A 26,219-nucleotide genomic window follows, 5' to 3' on the forward strand; every position below is an offset into this window, starting at 1 on the left:
TTAGATACAGTTCGTCCGTGTGCGACCACGAATATTACACTTCGGCCGATGCGAAGCGCTTCAAATATTCATCAGGCCAAGTAGTAAACGCGGCGTATTTCATAGAGACACGTTCAAAGGCATGCGCGCTCGGCGCCGTCTGTGCGCTGCTGTCGATAGCGAAGTCCGTGCACATACATGGACATAAGCCCGCGTGCAGAGCAACGTGCCACCGTGCCACAGCGCTTTTCAACAGCCAGGCTAGTACTGTGATAAAATCTCTGCCTTTCCTTTACCTTATCCTTCTCTCTCACTCGTCTTGCTTCCTCAACGCTGTAGTATAGTTCGGTCTCCACCATTCAACATTAATGAATCGACCGTATTTCGAACTGCGTAGAGTTCTTCAATTTGAGGCCCTATGCCGCGAGTATTCTTTAGAGGACAAAAAGCTGTCATTTCAGCAGTGGCGCAGGGCAGACGCGGCGGTAAGTATGCGACAACGCCCGGCAGCTGCCATATCGCAGCCACTTTTTAAAGCATATATATTGAGCACCGCCCCCCCCGCCCCCCCAAGGAGCCCATTTCCTGAGCATTCTCTGTCGTGTGGGGCGGGAAAACACGCACAAAAGTTGCCCGCCAGAAGTCCACTTCGAATTACCTCGAAATACCAAACTGCTTATGTAAAATTAGCATAAACAGAACATGGCGCTTAGGCAACGTCCAAAGCGAATGGTGTGCGCTTTTATGTGCAGTAAACGGGGGTTTCACTCTATCATAACAACTTTCATGCTTCCAAAGCTACGTTTGTATAGTTTTTTTTTAGTGACATGCGTGTTACCCGGTCTCGCGTGCAGCAGGCTCACTTACCAAATCTCTGTGAACAGCAATGGAGCATGTATATTTGCCGATACAAAAACAAAGACAGTGACGCTGACTCGATGGGATGACTATTTTTAAGTGACACATATACACCAGTTTCAAGGCAGTGTCATATATTTCAGTCATTGACAGGCAGATTTATACACATGTATCAAAAGAGAAGACCGAGTAACGCCCTGATATGTTGTTCTGATACTCACATTAGCGTCGTTTTTCGCTTTATTAAAATCCAGAAATCCTTCTTGACGGTAGGCCTGCAAAAATTGCATTGGAATTTTGAAGTGTCGTGTGGTTTGTAGATGGCAAAAAAAAACACCGACTGTCGTGCTAAGGTATCGTACGTATTAAATTCAGTGCTCTTTAGAACTAACGTATGAAAAAAAACATTGTTTCACCAGAATTTAAATCCGCTTAATGCCACAAGGAGGAGTTGCGCAAAAAGAGCTCGGACTCCTGAATGGATTCAGTTCAACATTGGGGGCTACATGCAAAGAAGAACATGACGCGAGGTAACAGCTTCCAGCTATTAAAAGCGAGCTCCTAATTTTTACTTTTCATCTACGCTTCTCTGCATAACCGGTGATGTATGCATGAACATAACGGATATTACAGGCGACGTCATTCTTACATTTAAGAGCAACGCAGATGTGAAATACACGAGTGCCGTCCACTTACTTACACGTAATAAATCTTAACTTAATAGTGTACTTATAGACTTGCGGTTTTCATAGGATTATCTTTTATCCAAATGTGGCCTCTGATGTATATTTAGGACGTTTCTGATGCTACTGCTGCTTCTGATGCTTTTGATACTTCTGATACTGCTTCTGACGCTACTGAAGCTTCAGACGCTACTCCATGAACCAGAAGGGCTACATATCCAGCGAATCACAGCTTTCGGCTCGAGTCATTATTGCTAACACATGATTGAACTCTGCCCAATTCTAGAGTGTTCCAACAGTTCATTGTTTGAAAAAAAAATTGGTTTAGCTTTATAATGCTATAGCAGGCTGTGAGCCGGGACGTAAAAATCATTTTCCTGTTTTGGTGATGCGTCAGTTGATATCAACCGTCCTATTTCCGCTGCCAAATCTGTGGCTGAATACGCAGACTTTTCACAATGTTTCCCTGCTTTTGTGCTTTTAAACGCTGCATTTATTTCAGTTCCTACTGCGCTTTATACGATTTTCTAGATGTTATGCTGCCGCAATCTTGTTTCACTCCTGTTGGACCTCTGGGTCCCCCAGCTGCGGCGCGATGCTCAGAAAGCGGATCGACACGTCGTGATGCGATGAGGCTTTAATGGAAACTTGAAGAAGTGGCGCAAGCCGACCCAGCCACATGAGCATGCGGCAGCTCATGAGAAGCGTAATTAAATGATGATAATCAGCGTCGTCTGCTAGATGGGGTGAAGACGAGGAAGTCACAACAACTGCCATTCGTTTTGTGACCAAACACATTGGATTGAACACCAAGTCCGTCGCAAATTCGTTTGCACTAAGATGTGACGTGCTACATTTGGAAACCCCTCTAAGATTTGCAGAATGTGAATTCTTATCTTCCAGCATTGTTGCTGAGAACATGTTTTGACTTACTCTGTTTAAATGATGCCTTCTTTACATGCTAAATTACATGTGTTCAAGATTTTTAGGAATGTGTTTCAGTGGAGCTATCGACACTACTCAAGAAGGCCAACTTGTTGCACTTCTGCTCCGGTTCAGCCGTTTACAGCTCCCCCATAAAAGTCTTAATAAGAAACCACGTCGGACCCAATATCGACGCTGGTACCCAGATTCATCTTAGCAACCGTCAAATGGGGCTGGCACTGCATACGGTCGCATCAAAGCTTTAGCTGCTATCGGGTTATTCGTTCCTCGGGGCACTGAGTTTCGTAATAAAATGAACTAGTCCGCGCCGTTACGTGTCATTCCAAAATTTTAGGGGAAATACATTAGTACCAGCACTGCCGGGAAAATGCAGCCACCTCGGTAGCTTTACCCCGCAATGCTACCGTATATAAATAGCAAAACATTTGTTCGTTTTTGCGGCCTTTTAGGCGCTGCCAGGTGAGGATACTTACGTCGCACATTGAAAGCATGAGTTTTCTAAATTCTGCGGATGCCTCACTTCCAAGGTCGCTTTCCACGTTACTTCCGAATGCTGCGGGGAAAGGGAAGGAGGCGATTGAAAACTACCGAAGTGTTTATTTCTCCAAGTGTCAAGTACACACTTCGAACGCTTACTAGTGTTCCGAGTTTCTCTGAGGAATACACATGGAGACAATAACAATGCCAAGGTTTTGAATAAACAATTTTATTGTACCGCAGAGCTGAAAATTCGAGATTAAAGTTTCGAATCATTCGTGTTTCAACCAAAGCTAGGATGCATATTATAATGCCTCGCTAATAAATGAGCCACCTAGCATCTATTCCGGCAAAACGCTGGTTAACGGTGTATTCAAACGACAGGCACTAGCTAATGATCATACGTTTGTTTCCGTTGTGAGCTACAACAGTTAACGAAGCCATCATGCATTATAAGGCGAGATCTAGAGGCGGGACCTTAGCAACATTTCTGGGTGTATCTCTAAACACAGCGAGCGGCTAAAAAGAGATATTGGAGGGCTGTTGTATAGATATCTGGCTTCGCAATACTGTCGACATTCGCAGAGAGGTGTTTACTGTCAGCTTCATCTATTCATTATGGGGTTCAAAACGCCTACCTTACGCCTAGGCTATGAGCCGCGCCTTACTGTAGGCCTCTGGAATAATTTTCACCCTATCATGGACGTGCGTTTAAATGGCGACATACTGTGGTTTTCGCTTTCCGCGCCCACCAGAAAAGGATCCACCGTAGCCGGGATGGAAGCCACGTCATTCTGTTTATCCTACCTACAGCCTCTCCGCGCCACTATACACATACACCGACAATACACTCCACCCCGGACTGAACCGTCAAACCCTCTTCGCCCCCCCTTTTACCCCACAGCTTCTTATCTACTGACCAGGCCGGCATGTGGCGCATCATCCGAGCGCACACCTTCCCTCACCGCACAGTCCTCCAACACTTCCAACCCAATCTGTTTTCCGCACCCTACTGCCCCCATTGCGGAGAACTGGACACACACTTTTATTCCCTCGGCTAGTGCACTACGGGTCACTACACACCCTTACACCTAGGAGCAGGCTAGGCGGAGCTCCGAGATCTCGCACCAGGTGAAAGTCATATCCGGATGCTAATAGGTCTATGCGGCCCTGTGGTGAGCTGCCAGAGCCCTATAAGGGGAGATGACGTTGATAATGATTGTGTTTAATTTCGCAAGGGCTTCTTGCCCAAAGAGCACTGAAACAAGGGTGTGTTAATGTCGAAGGTGACTTTTATGCTGCATGCTTCCGTTAAAAGGTGGTTATGTAAAATTAGTGTATAGGTCCAGTGATTGTCAGTAAAAAGTGTATAAAACTAGCTGAGAACGTAGAAAAAGATTTGGGCTAAAAATCAGGGTACCTCGGGGAGACTTTTTTCCTAGCAAAAAAAAAAAAAAAAGATGAGGCCCCTGAGTGTCACAGAAAAGCACCTCAGCAGTGTCCTCATTACTGACGGACAAGCTGTGGTCATGTGCGATAACTTTTCCTCAAAATATCAACCTCAGCCAAGGAGTCTAAAACTTCTTTGTAACTGATTATTCCTTCATTACAGTGAAAGTGTGCCGGTTGTCCTGGTATGTGTTGTGTGTACAGATTAGCGAAGTGTCGCTGTCTTTGTGTTTTGAGTACCCTACATTTAAACTAGGATATGGAGTACGAAGAAAAATCCTCCACGTTTATCGAATGTTCGTCGAGGTGTTCAATTGAAAAGGTATCCATGTGTGCCAAGTGTGTGCCCTTTTCCTAAACGACAAAGGGCAACTTTACAGACATGTGTAGTTTTTCTATTACGTGCCTACCTATTTATGGCTTAATTGCAAGAAGTTTGTTTCCTGTTTGCATGTCCCAGTTTTTTTTTTTGCCAACGTTCCTGGAGTTTTCTTTTAATGAGCAATTTGAAGTCACAGCAAGGCATAGACGTAATGTCCACATTTCTACAAAGAGCAGCAGCAGCTATGCCAATGCTAGCAAAGCTAGCGCGAAGCTATGCACAGCTGCACCAGGGGTTGCTAGGGAACGCGAAATGACGTATTCGCAGCGCGAGTTTTTTTTTTTTTTTTTTTGCGACTAACGGATAATGCTGGGTCTCAACAGTTCCGCCGTTAAAAAGGCGTGACAGGCAGCCAATTCTGCTGCTAACGAATACAAAAGCGAACATTGGGGCTTCTGGAGCGCTAATCGCAGCAAGCACGGTGCACGAGACACACATGGTTAAAAAAACAGTACTTCATTGTTTTCGAGTCCCCAAAAGAGGACGCCTCGTTTGCAAGTACGATATCAGATGTTCGGTGATGTTTCCGTGCGTTAGCCGATCCATGTGAGTACATTTGTCGAGATACGTTGTTGTCTGTACCGCTACAGACTGAACGAAATGGCGTTACATAGTGGTCTGATCTAATTATAATACTTGGTATATGCAACAGCATGACACTCACACTTGTTGTGTGTGTATCGGAAGCAATAAGTTTAATGAATTGGACGCACCATCGAAGACGACATACTCAGAGCTGAAAAGTCAAGGCTGATTTTGAATTCATGACATATATTACAACAAACGAACTATTGCAAGGGTGCGTATTATGCACACCATGTCATGTGCTTTTGATGTCCCTTTGTTAGCTTCTGGCGGAACCCCGCAAGGTCGATGTCGCTCTCTCCATCCTAGCGGACAAAGAAAAATATATAGCTTCGTGTCCGTGTGGACCCCACAACCAATGAAGTCTACTGGTTTCTGCGTGCTACCCAGCACGCCAGCTGTATAAAAACATGCCGCGAAAAAGGAAACTCTTAGCGAGAGGGCATTGAAAGAACTTTCGTTTGGATGACGAGCTCGGAAGCTCGGAATGTGGAGCATGACGCCTAAGCAGATTTGAAACATTTTAGAATATTAATATTGGGCCCTATTTTTGACCTACACTACCGGCTCTGGCATGAGAACACTGTGTCAAAGTAATTGCATCGTTTTATTACCTTCAAGGTGCAGCAAAAGCTTTCCTGAACGAAAAAACAAAGAAAAGTCGAAAATTTGGTGCTGCGAATGACATATTTAAAACTTTTATTGAAGCCGATGTTATCTGTAGTTTTCTTAGCCGTTCAATAGCCTTGACAACAGTATTGATAGTTTGTTTTGAAAGGCAATCCAAAGGTAGGTTTTGATATCCGATCGGTAAAGAGGCGTTTACGCTTAATCAACGCCTAAATTTTCTGCACCACACGTGGATGTCTGTATTAACTACGCCGATAGCCACGTAAAATAATGATGAACTATAAAAAGGCATCCCCGGGTGACAAACTACGCTGTAATAACTGCTTTTGAGCGTACTTGTGAGCGACGACACTGCGCACCTATGCTTATTTACCACCTGCTAACATACCTTATAACCACCTCGTCGTATTTCCCAGCAGCACGTAATCTGCTGAATTAGTTTTCCTTTAAAATGCAGTAACAAATGCAGAACTATGGCTTCGCACCCGTAATAAAAGAGAAAATTCTGCGGGAAAGTGCAAAGCCTTCAAAGCAACCTTCACTGTGTGCCGGCCAACGCCTCGGCAGAAAGGCGATATTATTCCATCAGCGCCGTTTTCTTTGGAGGCTTCCACCGTCTAAAAAATTTATTTCTGTCATCATTGCAGTATTTTGTAGGTATGCGCGCTAATAAAATCATGCTAGACGCCTTCTCGAAGGCACGTTCGAGGGCTATTAAGGCGGTCAGTGCGGCGGGACCAACTCAGAATTGTGCGCATCTGCCACGGCTGACACTGCGGTGGACCGTCAAACTCGAGTGTCCGGTTTCTACACAAACAATTGCTTATACCAAAGCGGAAATACGCAATGTGATTTTTGTCATAGAAGTGCGCCCAGGAAATATTTTTTGTAGTCCAGTTCCTGAGTCGTCGACATCACTTCCCGCGCGGTGGCTTTCTAGGATAACAGGTACTGTATATGTGCAGGGGCAAAGGGACAGATTTAACATCTGCTTCGGAGACACCACAGTGAATACTGCTAGGATAGTACGTAAATCGACCCCAGATTTTTATTGGCTGTCGTCAGAGCATAGCGCGAATGTCCGTTAGTAAATGCCACAAAGTTATTTTCCTTTACCCATAGAAAAATTGGGTTGTTTAACAATTTAGTTAAACTTACGAAGGTAAGAAAGTCGTGTTGTTTAACCCGAGCACTGGAAATAGAAATAATTGTGCTCCCCTTAAAGGCACGGTTACGAGATTTTATTAAATTACTGTTTTTGTATACATTGCATTGGCGCGCTCACATAAATGCACTTTTCATCGTTTATTCGTTCGCTATAGCAGTGTTTATATAAATCCTGAAAGAAAAATATACCCTGCGACATTTGCAATGATCGCAACATCTGAAAGCAGATTCGCGTATTGGTCCTGCGGTGCGGTTGGACGATGTTCAAGATTTGAGTAGTCGTATACAGCTTCAGTTTTTGTTCGTTTCGTGCATCAACGGCTTTACATGTGACGTTATCATTCGTCGGGCATTCTTGATATATCAGGAATCGGTGCGGCACGCTTCTCCCCCATTGTAAGCTGTAAAATAGGTCAGAGAAGCCTGCTAGGACCACTTAGAGTCCTAACGTCCTTAGAGTGTTAACGCCATAACTTGCACTAGACGAGGAGTACGTAGTGGCTAACACCCTCTTATCAGGAGAGACGCTCAACTACCATTCGTTTCACGCGCACCTGGCTCTCCCTTTGGCGTAAGAGGCATACTGGCACCAGGCCCAGAGTTGGCTAATGCGGTACACCGCCGGCAGTTTGTTGTTCGTTATGTCAACACCGCCCCAACGGGAACTCACCAGCGCATCATAATCTGTTTGCACGCAGTATGCCAACTCGTAAGGAAAGCGTTGAAGGGGCAGCTAAGTATCTCAGTGCCGAATAGGAAACATTACGGAAATAAAAAATAAACTCCTGAAAAACACGCAAAATCTTGCAATCGAATTCGCTCATAGCGACACACAACATTCAGTGCTTTAGACCACTCAGCAACAGCCCCACTTTTATCAGATAGCAATATGACATATATCCTATAGGCTGTTAATTTTGCTGTTAGTTTTAGCATTCTGAGAGCTTATATAACTATTTCCTAAAAAAAGCAAGTGCATTACACGTCTCCCAAAACCCCACGACTATTTTCTCACTAATGACAGCGTTCCTTAGGAAGCGACGTGATCGCATCTGTGGTGTGCGCTAAACGCTGAGCCAGTTCACCCAGCACAAAAAGCACTACCCTAATCTCGGTGTCAGTCTTTACAATAAACCTTTCCGTCTTTCTGAAGCTTTACTGAGTCTGAAAACTAACAAACTAAACCCACACCATCCTCGGCACATATCTTATCGTGGCATCTCAGCGAACTAATTCCGACGACCCGCCGGAGAGGCAGCCGCCCGCCAGACTCCGTCGGAGAGCCGGGGAACTGCGCAGTCAAGGCAAATTTTCTAGAGCGAGTGTCATATTGTTACGAAGCCAGAGACGATGCAGTTGTCTTGAAGGAAAACAATTTCATTGGAGTGAACTTGTGCTCCCCTAACAACTCAAAGAATATACAGGTGGCGAAGCAGCAGTCAACGAAGTGACGTGTGCGGGCGAGCGTTGACGATCGCAATGCTGTGACGTCTGCTCTGCAGGCTTTTTTATCTTTCGGCGCGAGTGTTTCTGGAACCGTGGATTTACATCCAGAACATTGTAGATCAGAGAAGATTATTCTGGGCTAGTGAAATTAAGACGAAACAGTCTGCTTATCTGAATAAGATAGCCCGTGCGGCATAAAAATAAAGAATGCAAGACGCCCTTCGCTTGACACAGATAACGGAGTCGGGCGTAGCCGGGCAGTAAAAACGAACAATAAGTAAACAAACAAACGCATACATGGTTGACGGCATTACCCCCTCTCTAAGAGTGTATCGGCCCGATTCTAAAACAAAAGACAGTCTGACAAACATGTCCGTCATGTTGCATAGCAAGGTTTCAAGAGAATCACGTGGACGGCTTCGGGCCGCGTGCGTCATCGTGATGTTCCGGAATCACAATCGGGGATCACCTCGTAGGTATGTTGGCCTACACGTCGTAGAATCTGGTAGGGTCCGAAATACCGTAGCAGAAGCTTCTCACTGAGTCCGCGTCATCGGATGGGAGTCCAAACCCAAACACGATCCCCTGGGTGGTACTCGGTGTCTCGGCGTCGGAGGTTGTAGCGCCCGACATCCATGAGCTGTTTATCCGTTGTACGAACTCGAGCGAGATGGCGGGCCTCTTCCGCACGCTGAAGGTATCCCTGGACGTCGGGATTGAGGGCGTCGTGTTCTACATACGGAAGTATGGCGTCAAGCACCGTGGTCGGCCGTCTTCCGTAGACAAGCTCGAACGGCGTCATCAGCGTAGTCTCCTGGATAGCCATGTTGTACGCAAACGTGACATACGAGAGCTCTTCATCCCAAATTTTATGTTCAACGTCAACGTACGTTAACAGCATATCTAAGATTGTCTTGTTCAGACGTTCCGTTAGTCCGTTCGTTTGGGGGTGGTACGCCGTCGTTGTTCTGTGATCCGTGTTGCGGTAGCGTAATATTCCTTCCATCAGCTCTGCAGTAAAGGCCGTTCCGCGGTCCGTGATTAGGACTTCCGGGGCTCCATCTGGCCGCACAACTTGACTTATGAAGAACTTTGCGACTTCCTGTGAAGTCCCCCTCGGAAGAGCGGCGGTCTCTGAGGTGTCTGACGTAGTTTTGAGTTCGACGAAAAACACTCGCTGTAGCGACGCAGCAAATCCAATAATTTCTTCCGTTCTCCTTGCCGTAACGCCGGATTCACGTCGAAGTGATTCGGAAGCTTGAAGGTATCTTCGGGTGTGCGTTCAAAGTCGGCAACCGCGATCACGTCGCTTGCTTGCGTTTCTTAATTGCAGCGCCCCTGTTTAAATGCTGGTAATTCATGCTGAAATTAGTGAACAAAACTTGGGATTTGCGTGGCTTAAAGGGCGCAATGGCTCTTGCGACAGAGACACCGCGGTCGAGGAGCAACCTTTGGTCACTCTCTACGATAGCGTCGACGTCAACAGCCGCATCTTCACAGTAGACGCTGATCATCAAGCTTGTGCGGGGTGGCAGGGTGACATGATAGTCAGCGATCGTGATAGAAGCACGGTTTTCGGGGTTGGGTTCCGGCCTCATGCAGTGATCGGAGGAAAATGTTATAGACTTGGCCTGTAGATCAATTATTTCACCGTTGTCCGTCAAAAAGTCCATTACGAGAATTGCGTCACGGGAGCAGTTAGGCAAAAGGACGAACGCTGCAAGGTACGTTGTGCCGTCTATGGTGACGTGCGATGTGCACGTTCCACTTGACGTCACGAGGTGGCCTCCTGCTGTGCGAATGTTCGGACAGTCCCATCTGGTCATAACTTTCTTCAGCTTAGACGCATATGGTCCGCTCATGACTGAGTAGTCGGCTCGCGTGTCTATAAGTGCAACTGCTTCAAAGCCGCCGATGGACAGTTGAACGTCGGACGCTTCTTTCTTGGAGTTCCGGGTGCGTCGTGGCGTCGTACCTCGGCTTGTGCGTGTTGACGGTCGGGCACTGTGCGTCGTGGTCGTCGTCTTCTCAGCGGAACGTTCGGTCAAGTCGGGTGCGTGTCACGCCGTGTGGTTGTTGTCGTGTTTGAGTGTCACGTCGGGGTTAGATCGGGTTGTCGGGCCGAGGGCATGTGGGGAATCATGGTCTTCCGCGAGTCGCTGCGTCGGTGGAGGGTTTTCATTTTTCCACGATCGTGCAGCTTTACCTCCACAAGTTGCTGCTTTTAGTTTCCCCCGCGTTGGCTGGGGGACCTTCCACGTGCGAAATCAGCCTTGCTACGGCGGTTGGGCGACTGTTATGGGTAGGGCGACGGCGATCGGTTAAAGCGGGCTCGTCCTCGGTTGGTGTTGGACAGGTATTCGTCGACATCAGTAGGGCGCTGGCCGGGTCGGGGGCGTGCGGTGTCGACGGAGAAACCACGCAGTCCGAGTCTACTGTACGGGCAGCGACGATAGATGTGATCGGCCTCTCCGCATTGGTAGCACAGCGGACGATTATCGGCGGTTCGCCATACGGCCGTCTTCCTCGGCGCCTGGTTTTGGCCTGGAGGTGGTCGGGCGGGCGACATTGGACGGCGGCACGGCGGGACTTCTTGATGACGGGTTGGAGCAGGGCGGGGTCGTCGAACAGCCGCGGAGTAGGTCATAGCTTGAGGCTCACGTGTTACTTCGGAAGGCGTAGAAGTCCCCAAGGCGAGTTGAATTTCTTCCCGGATCACGTCGCCCATACAGGTGACTTGGGGTTGCGGCGTTGTTGGGAAGCGTTTCCGCAGTTATTCCCTGACGACAGCGCGGATTGTCTCACGTAGTGTGTCAGAGCTAAGAGCCCCGGCATCGATCGAGACCGCAACTAGCGCATTGATGGGACGGTCGTGCTGCCTCGTGCGAATTTCCAACGTGTTCTCCATGGCGGCTGCCTCGGACGCGAATTCGGCCACCGATTGGAGGGGGGGAGGGGGCGTTGCATAAAAGGCAAGCAAAAAGTTCTTGCTTTACTCCTCGCGTTAGAAACCTCAGTTTCGTTTCTTCCGTCGTATCCGGGTCCGCGGGACGAAATAGTCGCTTCATTTCCTCAACGAAGATTGCGACTCCTTCGTTCGGGTGTTGCATTCGAGTTTCCAGTAAAAGCGCAGCTCGTTCTTTTCTCAACACTGTCGTGAAGGTTTTAAAGAGCTCTCTTTTGAATTGCGCCCAGTCTGTCAAGGCGCTCTCGTGGTTCTCGAACCAAGTTCGAGCTGCATCCTCCAAGTAAAAGAAAACATGCCGGAAGGTTTCTTCATGGTCCCACCTGTTGAAGATCCGCACTCGCTCCAGCTTCTCCAACCATTCCTCCGAGCCTTCAGCGGGGGCTCCTCGGAATGTTGGCGGTACCCGTGATTGCTGCAGCAGGATTGGCGACGCTGGTTCTTGCACCATGGTTGCGGTTGCAGCAGTCGTTGTCTTGGGTCTTTCTGGCAGGGCGCCGAACTCGGGCGACAATCCTTGCAGTCGGAGGCTGGCTCTGGTTGTACTGGGCTGGCGGCTTCCAGAGGTCGTCATAAAAGGTGCGCACCCAGCACCTCCACCAGATATCACGAAGCTAGAGACGACGCAGTTGCCGCGAAGGAAAACACGTTTATTGGAGCGAACTTGTGCTCCCCTAACAACTCGAAGAATACACAGGCGGCGAGGCAGCAGTCAACAAAGTGACGTGTGCGGGCGAGCATCGACGATCGGAATGCTGTGGCGTCTGCTCTGCAGGATTTTTTACCGTTCGGCGCGAGTGTTTCTGGAACCGTCGAATTACATCCAGAACATTGTAGATCAGGGAAGATTATTCTGGGCTAGTGACGTTAACACGGAACAGTCTGCTTACCTGAATGAGATAGCCCGTGCGGCATAAAAATAAAGAATGCAAGACGCGCTTCACTTGACAGGTAACAGAGCCGGGCGTAGCCATGCAGTAAACACAAACAATAAATACACAAACAAACGCATACATGGTTCGCTGCAATATGGAACATCGTAGTAAATCGGGAAAGAGGATGCACAGATACGAACAGCACTTTCGAATTATTTTTCTCCTCAATAATGTCACGAAAAGGCATCCAGAGGTGGCAAAATACATTCTAGAGACTCCAGACTTTACTTTGCGCAAGTAAATCCGAAATGTTTACAAATAAGATCAGTGTCCTTTTAGGTTTGGAGCTTTTCTACTAATAAAAATTTGCGAATTCGCCGTCAGTATCTGACGGCAGCCGTTACAGTCACCAGCGAATAACCGCTACTACATCCTTCGGACAAATTAAAATGAGCGCAAAATTCACGCTGTCAACAACAATCTTTTGCAACGACACCTCGCATGACCTGCAGCTGTGTTGCCCTAAAACATTAGTGGAACGGAAAGTAAATATTTCAAATTAGGCCCAACCTCTTCAAAGAGAATTTTCTCTAGTGCTCACGAGGATGCAATTACAAGCACAACCAGACAAACGGGAACTGAAAATTTAGTTATTTAAAATTATAAGTATCCCAGTTCATGTCCTTCCTCTACATGGTAAAAAGCACGAAACTAACTCATGACACAACAAAGAACACTTGCGCCGCACGGGAGCTTTCGCAGGTCATGTGTATGCGTTATATTTCGTGCCTACGTTTTTATTCACACTTTCTACCAGGCCGAAGTTTCATAACCAAGAAGCCAATATTAATGCATTTATACATGTTCGGCGGCCGCTAGCCTTGTTGATGCACTAGGCAAATGACTGTTGCAATGTCATATGCAATAAAAAGTATAAGCTGCAAGAGTTTACACGGCACTCACCTTTGGCGTAACTCTCCTTGATGTCGCGGATGTCCTTGTTGCTGCGAGTGCACAGAATCTCGACGAGGACGTCCTCGTCGGTTCCAACGCCTTTTATAGCTGCGCGTAGCTCCCGGGCAAGAAACTCTTCAATGGGGAACAGCAGGGTCACCATCAGATCTTCAAAGCGGCCCCGAAGTTCCGACTTGAGATTGGCCACCAGGTCCTGCAGAAGTCGTTACTTATTCGCACCGCCCGAACATAGTCATAATCCTAGTCAGCGCCATCAAAATATCCTCCTACACCAGGTCGCTCATCAGACCCCTGATCGCAGTCTTCTCCGTGTGCTATAAATATGCAGCCCTCGTTGTCACTGGCTGCTATTAGGCTGTTTCGATCTAGATGTCAGATATGGATTTATCCTCTGTTGCATACACTTCGAAACTCGAAAATACGTGCCCCTTACGGGCTCCTTACTTGCAATCAAACAAAAAAGGCTGAAGCCCGCACCTAAAGCGAATACAATGCACTAAACTGCGTGGAGAACTGTTTGCCTGAGACTGTTTTGCGCTCCTTTCCCAATTTTTTAGAAAAGCGGGCAGCTACAGCAGCACGGTAATGCATGCCGCAAAACTTTCGGAAACGTGCGGTAATCTGTGAGCACATGGTGTAGAGCGAAACTGTAAGGCCAACTTTATTGTGAAATTCATGTGAAGCTTAGTACCCAGCTCTTCCTTCTTAAGCGATCCCTATCTGCGGAACTCTACGGATTTTCAAAAAACCGTAACCGGCAAATGTTCTATTTATTTATTCGGGCAAAACCTCCCGAACAGATGGACGTTTTGGTCTAATTCAGTAGTTTATAAATATTTTAAAAGGAGAGAACAGTGAGACAGAAAAGTGCAAGTTTGAACGCTGCCGTTTTCAGGCGAAAAATATTGTAGCGAACGTCGCATGAACTATCTTGTACTCGAGTATTAACCTAGCAATGGCACAAATGCAATAACATCAATATAGTAAGAACTGTGTAAAATGTACGTAAAACAGTTTGCGACAGCCCTACACTTCCTTTCTGACCAGGCTGCTAGTCGATCAGATTTAGAAGAAATCCCTAAGTTTGACTATGTTTCGGCGAAAGGAAATTTGACATCCACCTCAATGTAGCAGTACGGCTACAAAGCAAAGGTGTACAGCTTTCTCAGCAACTTCGCAGCTGAAAAACATCCGTCCTGGTTCAGAATTCAAACCGCGGGACCACCACCTATCTAGGGAAGTCGCTTGACCAATTAAGCTAACCAGGAGACTAGCCGTTTGTAGGTCGAGAGCGAATTAATCAACAACTCAAAGTGAAGGAGAGGTGTTAATAGAGCATATTTAAGGTAAATACGTAAGGTAAATCCGTAAGGTGGTCGAAGAGAGCGGGAAACCTTTGAAGCGTTCAAGATCAAAAAGAAAGGAGGTGCTTAATAAGTCGAGAAGACCCGACGCCGCGCTACCGTTAGGAACACTTTGAACTTTTATTTCTTCTGATTAAGCACGAGCGTGCGCACAAACCTCCGCGCTTCTTTCTTCTCTTCTTCCAAGTGATCGCGCACGCGCTCTCCCCCGTGCTCGAGAATCAACAGTGCTTGTATTAGTGAGGCATCAGTTACACTTCCGGAAAAGGAAAGGCTGTAGCTATCTTGAACTTTAGACTTTTATCGGCATCTGGTGGTTCATGTTTACGAGATATCGTGTTTTTGTCCGATGTGATATCTCCTAGGTCATTATCGGTCCTTCTGTTGTTTTCCTTTTTCTATATATATACGTTTTGTGCTGCAATAAAGCGCTCAGTTGTTCGTCAGCGCCTGTGGTTTAGTCTTACCTTTCTTCGGCCCGTAGTTTGCGCTGTTTGTTTTTCTTATTTTAAGGTGGACTATGTTTTCGCTTGTCTTGAAAATAACACAATTCTGTAGCTTTTGTTCCGCTGTTGTATTCTGATGCTTCCAGTGATAAATTTGCTAAGAAATAATGATTGAAGCAGTTTCGGGGAGCAGGGCACAAAATATTTTAAGAATATAAGCGCTATAGCTCAGTTGGTAATGAGGCATTGAACATCAATGGCGCCCCAGCCGCTATGGTAGGCTTCTTATTCGAGTTTTTTATGGGAGTTTTTTCTGTCTGAGATTTGAATATTATTGTTCTCTCTCCTTATTGGAACGCCAGAAAAGGAAAAATTGAATAAACAGAAAACTCAAGACTGTTTTTATGCGGTGAGGGGTGTTATGCGTACAGATCACACATGGTGTTTCGGAGATGCCGTGGCTTTCTCTCATCTGTATATCTTTTCAGCAGCTTGACCCGAAATCCGTTAGGTGTACGTTAAGCTAAAAATAATTTTTCTCTTAGCTTGATTAACATGGCGAGTATACGTCCGGATGATGCGACTGTTGAACTAGAAAAATGCCTTTGCTGTACGCATTCTTCATTCTTTTGTTAAGAGGTCCCTTGCCACAATATGTCATTAGTGTGAATACACGTTCCCTGTTTTTATATTACGCGGTAAGAATGAGCACGCCCAACCAAAACATGTAAGTACAGCGTGAACCTCAAAGACAGTTGAGTCCAAATCAATTGTCTCTCATTTGCTCGCTTTGATTTCAGATATTGTCAAAGGCTCCAATCACACTCCAGCCACATGTCACATTTAAATAAAGATTGATGATTATGGTATTTTGATACAATTGCTACCAAAAAAATACTTTTTACAATACATTCCAGCAGTCAAAGTAATTGGCGTTAACGTAAAAACGGAAAAACATGTTTTTTTTTTGTAATTGGGCGCACCCCAACAACGCGAGCGCTGTCAGCGAAGTGCACCCAAATATCGACTTTGTTTATTTTATGTAAATGTAAATTCACACCTTATAGCCAGATTTGCTAAATAAGCTCTCAGTTCGATCTCCAGCTTCCTCTCTACCAAACACCTGTCGGGATTTCACGTTTCGCTGCGTGAACAGCACAAGTCGTATGTATATCTCTTTTTTGCTTCACGTTGCACCATGTATCGCTAGATTAGAGAACCTAAGCTAAGAAATAGGCACCGAATAGGCAGTATCCACCACAATTCCGAGTGCGCAACTCCTCGAGGCCATCTTCTTTTTGTGATTGGCACCAAAGTCGTGAGCCTGGTTCAAATATTCGGAGGGAGAGCTTACGTGAACAATTTTGTTTTGCAAAGATGAGGTGGTCTCTACTTCTGAAAAATCTATTTTCGGTCGTATTTAGAAAGAACGAGGCAAAAACGTCTACGAGCCTAAACCCCAATTTTTGTGTGTTTGCAGCAGCCACCTTTTCGCTCGCCATGGCATTTAGTCCAGTGTGTTTATTAAAACAGGTTCTAGTGAGGAAATAGTGTACACCAAAAAAGGATTGATGTTTTGTGATTAGTAGTTCAAGTAAAGTTCCAGCGACTGGTTTAATGAGGCAGGCCCACAAAAGGGCCGTAACAGTGAAATTAGGGTGAAGTACTCAGTGCATGATGTGTTTTTGTTAAAAAAACGATGGAGGATATTGTCCCGTAGCCAATGAAGATACCTTTTTTTTTTCAAACAAACAGGGCCTGGTGCAGCGAACATGCGCTCAGCAACAAACAAGTAAACAAAAGCGACGAAGAAGTGTTAAGCAAAGCGATGCGCAAATTCGAGCTTCGGCGTAAGAGATGCTGAAGCGTTCGCCAGGCGAGCATTTAACTTTCCGCAAAATTATTTATTGAACCGCGAAATTAGACCAAGAACACTGACAATTCAAAACGAACTTTTTAGTTTAGTTATGGCAAGTCGAAACACTCTTTTTACCAAATGGGATAGCTTAGCGGAATGCAAACGAAAGAAAAGAAACATGCACCTCGTTTTAAAAAATTACGCCCATCTTCCCGCGAGGGAACCCTGATGTGATGCGACGCATCGGGGGGGGGGGGGTTCAACTGGTCCATCACGTGTTCATTGGAAGATCTTCTTATTCAAGTCAAGCATAGAAGTGGCAAGCACGGAGGTATCGTCAAGCAAAGGCACGCCAAGCGCGAGAGCGAGCGCTTGACTGATCCGACGCCGTGCGCTCCCCCGCTTATATTCCCGCTTTTGAAAGAGAGGAGTCGCGGAGAGAGTCGCGTGCATGCGCACACATGCGCCCACCGAGAGCAGCGAAGCGCGCACGCGCAGCTGTTGTTATGATAATGAGACGGAGTGAGAGTGCTGCGCACAGCTGTCGGAGAGAAGAACGGAGGAGAGTTGCACATGTGCAGTGAGCGTGCGGACAGCGCCGCGACAACAACAACAATGGAGGGACATACCCGAGAGCAAGAGATGCGTCGCATCTAAAAGAGATAACAGAGCAGGGCACGGCTAGACGCTCGCAGCAAAACACGTCACTATACAAAACAGTAGGAGTGGATCACAGCAGTGTCTCTACAAAGCTATATGATGGGGCCGCCGGGAGTTTACTACTGTAAAATGTTAGTGTTACTGAGAATTGCAGTGTTTGGCTGTGGATCCTGTGAGAATCTAGATGGTGCCAGCCCTTAGCTGTGTTCCGCCATGTCTCGCTCGACGGTTGGAGGTTACGGCTCTTGCCCTGTGCGGACGAATCGAGAACCACTTCAAACCTCTTAAATACCTCTTAAATTTAGATACTTTTTAGTGGACGTAGTTTCTAATTATGGGGCATTTTTGATGATTGCTCCGCATGTTGTGAGCCTTATATTATTTTTTAGCGCCTAGCCGAAGTGGTGTAGAATCTGTGTGGGTAGGTCGTTGAATCTTGGCTCACACTACATTTCCCGTTGCAAAGCTCGTTTGGCGCAACGACGTTAGTTAAACAAATGCTCGTCACAGTGTCTGCCGAGCAGCACGCGAGCAATGAAGAGGGACGACAGATCTTCACTGGGCGGGCCCATTGCATGGTAAAATTTCGTAAAATTGATTGAATCGCTCCGTTTCGGCACGGCTACCCGCGCGCCCCCTTTTGTTCTTTGCCCTTCATCACAAGCTCTACGCTTATAAAAGACGATTGCAGTTGTTCTAGTTTGTACGTCTGTTTGTGCGTCTAGTTTGTAGATGTCTGTACAGGATAGTCGAGCCACCCTCGAGGAATGGTGGCCACGGGTCTCTTAAGCGGTCACCTACCACCAGCCAGCGCGGTACTACGTCTTATGTTTAGATAAACGACGAAGCCAAAAGGTGGACCCTACAGCCATTACCTAGTTTTCTCCGGAGCTTCATGCCGTAGCATTTTCGCAACTTATATTTCAGGTAGGTTTAACAATGCAAATAATTATTTAAAAAGTAGTAATTTGTGTATTTATTTATGTATTATTTTAATCAATAATAAATTTTCATTCATTTTTATTGCGAGCCCAGTGCGTCACTACATTTCTAACTATGGCACACTTTTCGTAACAATAAAAATATTTGAACTTATAACAAATCACGGATTTTCCAGAAGCACATGTCGCAATCATGGACAAAGAAAGAAAAAAAGGAAAATATGCATGCGAAAAAGAAGCTCAATTCATTTCATGCAGACAATTTTATGTCACAATTAAAGCAGCGAAACGTATAAAAACCAATAAGATGCATTGAACACAATGACATATGTATATTTTTGAGATGCATTCACATATGTATACAATTGTATATACAGGTGTATATAGTGTTGACAGGAATTTTCATGGTAGGAGGACCTGAACGAATACTCACGTGTCTCCAAGATTTTGCCACATCACGAAATTTCTTGCGGCTGAGCAGTGCCGCCAGTAAAACATTTCCTAACGCGTGAGCGAAAAATGGCCGAAGAGCCACTCTCCTGTTGCTGCCTCCTACTCTTTCCGCTCCATAGCCTTCCTACTTGCTTTCATGTCCGTCAGCTAGCACCGCTTCTCGGAAACAACTCAAAATAGTTGACAGTTTGCCTAGCATTCCCAGGCTGCTCTCCTACGGCTTCTTGTTTTTCATTATGCCTGTCTGTCCTGGTCTGTCGCTGATAAAACCGCCTGCACCACGGCGGACGCAAAATCAGTTTCGCTGCCGCAAACCTATGCCGGCTTTGCGCGCTTGCCTACTTGAATCACGAGCCCCGGCTTTTTTTGAGTGGTGCATTCCCCATTCTGTCCCTGCGCAGCATTTCGACCTTGGTTTGTACACGCTGTTGGCACTCTGCCTAGTTATATTAATACGTAAAAACAAAAGAAGTAAACTATATTGGAAAATTAAATGACATGATGTTTGCTTGCAGGCTCCTGTTCTCTTTCGCTTTTTTTTGCGCTGGCGAATGACGCGCCTCCAAAACATTTTTATCTACGCCACTGCTCCTGTTTCTTATTACAAATAGTATTACTAGTACTACCCGAACAACGGAAGCCAACCGCTTCATCAGGAAGCAAACGTGTCAAGCTGTTAGAATACGAAGCCGTTCAAGAAAGAAGAGAGCTCCGTCAGTCATCTTTCGTAAAATGCAGCCGGTATGAAGCGAGGAACACGATCAACAAGATCCCCAGTGGCCCCAGAACTAATCCCCTCCCGACTAAACTGGGAACGAAACGGCTCTTGAAACTCGTCAAGGCAGGTGACAGACAGGCTTCGCAGAAGCGGGCTCACGAGCATTGACGTAAGGCAGAACGGCTAAGGTACCTTAGGGACCTTAGCAACGGCCGCCGGCGCGCGCCACATCGTGGCGAAGTAAGCATACCTACAGTTCCCATTCTAAAGCGTGCTATACGTTAAGCAATGTTTATACAGGCGGTATTGGACTGAGAAACACTAGACGCATAACATTTTTATTTAACAAGATTCTATTTATTGAATAGAGAAGAATAATAAATCTATCTTTTTGTGGTCATGCAGAATTTTATCTGCATATTCCGTATGACAAGTGCTGGCTACTCCGATAATGTGCTACACAATAGCAAGTTTTCCTGGATATATGGGCAACTGAGGAACGAATGCAGGTTGTGTAACAAAAGGAAGTGATATCAATTGCACTTACGCGGTTAAACATCTGCTTGTACTCCCGTACGATTGCGAGTCTCTGGTAGCCGGACCGGGCACAGAGGACTTCCATGATGGCCGTCTTGTCAGAGCCTGCGCATGCAAGGGATCATTTCTGTACAGTGATTTCGTACAGCTGGAAACATATTATAACAGATATAGAGTGAAAGCCTGAAATCACCAGAAACGAAGTTGAAAGCCAGCCGTCTGAGGTTATGTTATGTGCATGACCAGAACACAGGGTCGGGCTTGAGAAGGAACATAGAAGATAGACAAATTGTGATAGGGATGAATGTTTTGCGTTTTCGGAGCATCCACCCGGTAATTCTGCGGGCTTGATTTAAGAAATTACTGTTAGAGTTTGAAGGGATAAATTTTCAGAGTGAAGCTACTGCCCAAGCTGTAATTTCACCGTTGCAGGAACCAACATAATTCTCAGTACTCGTGAGCTGAGGGCTTTAGGCGACCACTGAGGGTCCTCGGCACGCGCAGTCGATTTAGCAACAATAGACCGACAAAACCCCCCACGTGCGAGAAAATAGCAAGCGCTTGTGAGAGCGTGCCTCACGGCGACGGCCGATTCCCCGGCTCGCGTAGTCAATTCAGCCAAACAAAAACTCCACCGATGTGCTGAAGTGCTACTCCGCATGTAAAAACAACCTCCAGGGCTAATGTTAAAGCTGAAAGTACAGCCTGCTTGGGAAATTTCACCGTGCCCGCCGCATTCTATAGAAGCTATTTTTGATAATTAGTGACATGACTCCGAGTGTGCCACTCCTTCCAGAGACGACTTGCACATCCCGCCACCGCTACCTCGAGTCGATGACGTAGAGCTGTTCAAGGTCCACAATGCTCAGGATGACTTGGCATTCATCACTAGCCGCGAAGACGAGGACGACCGCTTTGATGTATATAACGACGTATACTTGCCCCGAAACTATGCAAATAAACAATGAAACTAAAACCTAATGATGTGTCCGGTAATGCTCACCTGCAACAGCTTCGCCATTCAAGCATTGCGCGTGAGTGCAATGCAACCTTCCCTGAATTTTTTGTGGCGGTTGGAGACACTGTTATCTGGCACGACTTGTCTTCCAATGACACCACAGGCTCGCCACTATAAAGGGCCCTTTTAAACTTTCACAAAAGTCTGTCTGCATAGAATTTGATTTCGCTAGTGATAACCAAGCGCAAGCCTGAGCCATTTTTGAACACCACAGCGTCAAGCGTATGAAATATAATACTCCGTGTTTGAGAGGCCACAAAGCGACAATAAATCGCGTTAAGACTAAAGCCAAGTTACCGTTCCCGATACCCTGACGACGTTTTCTCATGTGAGTGGTTAGAAAGGCGTTGGCGGGGACAGCTAGCAGCTCGGAAAGAATGACCGCACCTGGGAGCTCACAAGGCGGCATCCCACCAACATCATTTTGCAACATTTCTCGGCGTTGAACTGGACAGGCATTTGAAATTCACCAGTAACATATCTTTATTAACCCGTAAAACGGCCTATGGCCTGCGAATACTAATTAGAGTCCGTCGCTATTTTAATGAACCCGTATTAGTCTCACTTTACTATGCATTCCTTCACAGCCATATCTCATATTGCATTTCTTCTTGGGGCAACACTTATCAAACTGACTTGGCACCTTTACAGCACACACAAAACCAAGCTTTTAGAATAATCACTTACAGCTATTTTTCATGTGATGCGTTAACTTTACTCCGCAGATTTAATATTTTGTCAATTGGTGATTTAAATAAATATTCTCTTTGCGTCCTAACTTATAAATTTTGTCAAGGAAACTTACCCATTTCGTTAGTCTCTAAAGATCAAAACCCGCATTTTGATCGCACTCGATTCTCACACCACAGCAATTATCTCTTACCAAAATGTAGGACTAACTACGGCAAACTAACTGCGAACTTTTTGGCGACTTCATTCTGGAATTCAATACCTCCAACCATCAAATCATCTCCTTCATTTTATTCTTTTAAGAAGCAGCTTCGCCGGATCATTTTGGCCTAACGATTGTTATTATTTACTTGTATATGTTGTATATAGATGAATATCTCCGTTTAATTACCTGTGTGTATAATACTTCTGATTTTGAGTAACAATATTTGGCTTGATTGTGTAATCACGTTCTTCGTGTTTTTTTTAGTATTGTTACTGCTGTTAACCGCGTTTGGTGTACTTTTCGTTCGTGTTTGTTGGTAGGAGGTCCCTCCCCAGCCTATGACTACGGGACCTCCTAGAGTTATTTATGCACCGTAGCATTTCTACTGAAACAATAAACTTAACTGAACCAAACTGAACTGAACTCAAAAAACAGTGAGTATTTTGCTTTTTCGACCTCCAGTCTGATCATACTTTCTCCAGAAAGTGTTGAAAGACAAGAATATGAGCTTTGTTGTCATGTTTGAGGCCCTTCAAACTATTTATCTTCACATTACATTTTCTTGTATCATATTTGATACAGTGGGCCTTCATTGAAAGCAAACTTTTCGCATCGCTTCAGACACGCTTTGCATACAGCAGTCAAGCATAAATATTTTACCTGTGTGCTATTCTTTTTACTTTTATAGGCTGAAATTAAATATTGGAGCACATCGTCGCCGGTAAAGATGTCAGAAATGTTAGGGACCTGTCGGAAAGTGCCCATTAAGATTACATTCCACTAGCCGTACCGAATCCCTCTGATACGAGCGATGATGGCCATGCAGACAACAAATCGCAAAATGAATTGCTCAAAAGCACTAATTGAAACAGCCCATTCATCAAATACAACGGTATGACCGCAAGGCCCGAATCCATTTTCCCGTCATGTTTGCTGCAGTTCTTCGTGTGTAGAAGAGTTTTATACTTACACGTTATACTTACACCATCGTAAGTATAAGGTGTTTTTCAAGTACACTCTCACGATGTAGCCCCGCGTTCGTGAACCTGGGTAGGTAGGGGTACCCTCCAGCCGAGTGACGACATGCAGCGTGCTGGTGGTGATGGTGACTGACCGCGAGCTGCCGTGCTCGGCGGTTTTTATTCTCCCCCGTGCCTGGTGGGGCCACTGAATCTAGCGGCTAACGAATATCAGGGTTGGGGGTCGCCACACATCTGTCACATACACAATTCCCTCCATGCGCTTGTACATGTATCTCATAAGCCGTGCTATCTTTACCTGAATCGTGGTTATGTGGTATGGACACAGGCGCCGGAGCGATCAGTTCAAGGAGCGGCCACTCAAGCTGAAGGAGTTCACTGCCCACATATTACAAAGTCTGATCACCACAGGAAAAGCGCCAAGAGGACAGCCGACCAGTCTGCCTTCGTGCTCTGTGAATACAACAAAGGTCTTGCGCAGTCAGGCCACAGATGACGTTAGAAAGAACTGAAACTAAAGCGTGGCAAACTGTTCGCATGGCGACGCAGTGAAACATCCCCCTCGCGAGGGGCACGATCAAGTGCAGAGCATTTCCGGGGGCGCACAACGTTAAGTAGTTTGCGTTACGTTAATGTTGTTGCACTTGTGGCAACTGCTGATGAGAGAGGGCTCGTCAGCAGTAAAATTGGCAGCCTCGGCGCACGTTGAGTCCGAGAGAGGGGAGAGAGTGTCCTTGAAACGTGCCAGGGCGCGCTATCGAATGTTGATCGCGCCGATAGCGAAACGTCTGAGCCGGGCATGTCGAGGCGAGCGATGCGGACAACTACGGACGCCAAGAACGGGTGACATCGTGAGTCATCTTCTACTTCGGCATCTTCTACTTGTGACGAGGAAGCGAAGATGCACGAGCTGTGTACCAAGCGATAGCATGCTTAGCACAGTTGTGTACGCGAAATTAAATGTCTCTTTCGGCCTCACCATGCAGCAGTAGTGCTTCGTGGATACCACAAGCCAAATTTGTGCAGCTGGCAAGGAGATAGTAGAAGAACCCATTGCATCATATATGATAATTTTATTTTTGCAGCGAAAGAAGTTACAGAAGCGAAAGAAGCCACCTCTGGCAGTTTTGCGGGGTGACTAGTTTTGACCTTGAGAGCTCGAGGTCAAACCACAGCCCCTTCCGCAAGCGCCCGGATTGGAGCAGTGCCCGATGGAGGGGAGAGATAGGCGAGGAGTTAACCCAGAAGCGCGCGGGACCCTTTCCGCCAAATGGGAAGGCGAGGGCGCCGCCACCGCAGCGATAAGTGCGAGGAGGAAGGCGACGTGCGCGCAGATCCGTGTGCGAAAGAGTAAGACGAACATGCGGCTGTGGTCGCTCGTACAGCGGCGACGCTTAAACAACGTTGTTAGGCGAAAAAGAGGAAACACGCTGCTGTTGCGTCCAGCTTCGATACCTTCAGGTCTTACGCGTTAGTGTGAGGTTCCTTTATTTTTCAATGGTTTCAAATTTTATTTTGGCTTTTGTAAAAATGAAGTCGCATTAAGCCCTTAGTTGAGGCCCCTACGTTTCTGGAATTTTTATTTGCCTGGAAATATTTGGGCTTGATGGGGTTAAAATAAGCGCATTCACAAAAGAAGCTGCTACATATATTTCCGGGTAAGGTTGGCATATCTAGAACAACGCCGAGAATAAATTCGACCGGTTCTCTTTTAAAAATCATGTACAAGACTTACTGCACAATGCCTTGCCCATATACTTAAGTAACAAAAGCTTGATGTGGGCGAGTAGGTACATACTGCTAAAAATTAATCGGCGCTAAAACAGGGACGAGAGGAACACGTAACTCACAACACGGTGCCTAACTTCCAACTAGAATTTATTGAAAAAGATGCTGCTTATATACACAGAACTAAAAAACTAAAAACGAAGAGCAATTGTCACGTCTAAATGCATCACGTGTTTAAAAAAGCCACTTCTTTATCAGTCAGCGATAAGGACGGAGTACTCACGCAGTTATCCCCTGCCTGTCTAAAAAAAAAGAGCTTCAATAATTTCGCGCTCAAGCCTTCCTCGTGCTTTCCGAAAGAACTTTGTCCTATCTAGCAGGGGGCTACACTTGCATCTTTTGCAGTGATCAGATAGGTGGCCACCAGCTTTATTTTCAACTGCCCAATTGTGCTCCCTTGCCCTCTCATTGAAGCATCTTCCAGTTTGCCCAATATACACTCTTTTGCAGCTCAGGGCAATTTCATAAACTACACCCATCCTGCAATCGGTGTAGCGAACAGCGTGGTTTTAAGTGCGAATGCACTTTATAAGCGACCCCAAACCATCCACCGCCGGCGGCGGCGGCGGCGTCCGCAGTGCTCCTCTATATTTAAAAAAGAAACAGCATCCGGCGCCAGGTTTCGATCCGAGGACTTTGCGGCCGCAGCGCGACGCTCTACCGACCAAGCCACGGACGCGACGGTGATATCAGTGTTAGTGACGCGCCTTATATCTTTAACGCATTCAAACTACGTCGTCAGCGGCGTGCGTTGGCGACTCAGCGGCGTTATAGCGGCTTGATAACTGCGTGGTGTACACGTGATACTACAAACCCGATGGAAGAGATGGAAGAGAAGGCGGCGAGGCGGTGGGCTGCGGGGGCCGAGCGCAAGCGCCGCAAGCGGGCCGACAACCGTGCATTCGCACTTTCACATTCTCCCCCTCGGGGAAATGCGGGGGAATTTTTTTTGCACAGGGTTCAGATCCTTTCCTCGAATTTTTGCTCATCAATGGGCAAACTTTTGACAACTTTTCCGGGGCGCTGAAAACGACATTTACCGCGTACCTTTGCGCCATTTTCTTTACATTATGCGACACCCTGTGTAAATATGGTATGACGTGCATCTTTTTTCTTTTTTCCAACCTATCTAGTTCGTCAGGGCT

At 46.3% G+C, this 26,219-nt stretch overlaps 1 protein-coding gene across 1 annotated transcript in view; it reads right to left on the reverse strand.

Annotated features, from left to right (window-relative positions):
- Positions 1-26,219, reverse strand: part of LOC144166831 (annexin A6-like) — a 95,228-nt gene that overhangs the window by 47,615 nt on the left and 21,394 nt on the right. Inside the window, exons 5-6 of the mRNA XM_077696317.1 lie at positions 20,404-20,498; positions 13,405-13,609 (exon numbers count right to left, since the gene is read on the reverse strand). Of these exons, the coding sequence (XP_077552443.1) occupies positions 13,405-13,609; positions 20,404-20,498 (300 nt within the window). The remainder of the gene's footprint in view (positions 1-13,404; positions 13,610-20,403; positions 20,499-26,219) is intronic.

This window comes from Haemaphysalis longicornis, unplaced genomic scaffold (assembly GCF_048455015.1).
Source record: "Haemaphysalis longicornis isolate Haplotype H1 unplaced genomic scaffold, Haemaphysalis longicornis Haplotype H1 scaffold_19, whole genome shotgun sequence".
Lineage (NCBI taxonomy): Eukaryota > Metazoa > Arthropoda > Arachnida > Ixodida > Ixodidae > Haemaphysalis > Haemaphysalis longicornis.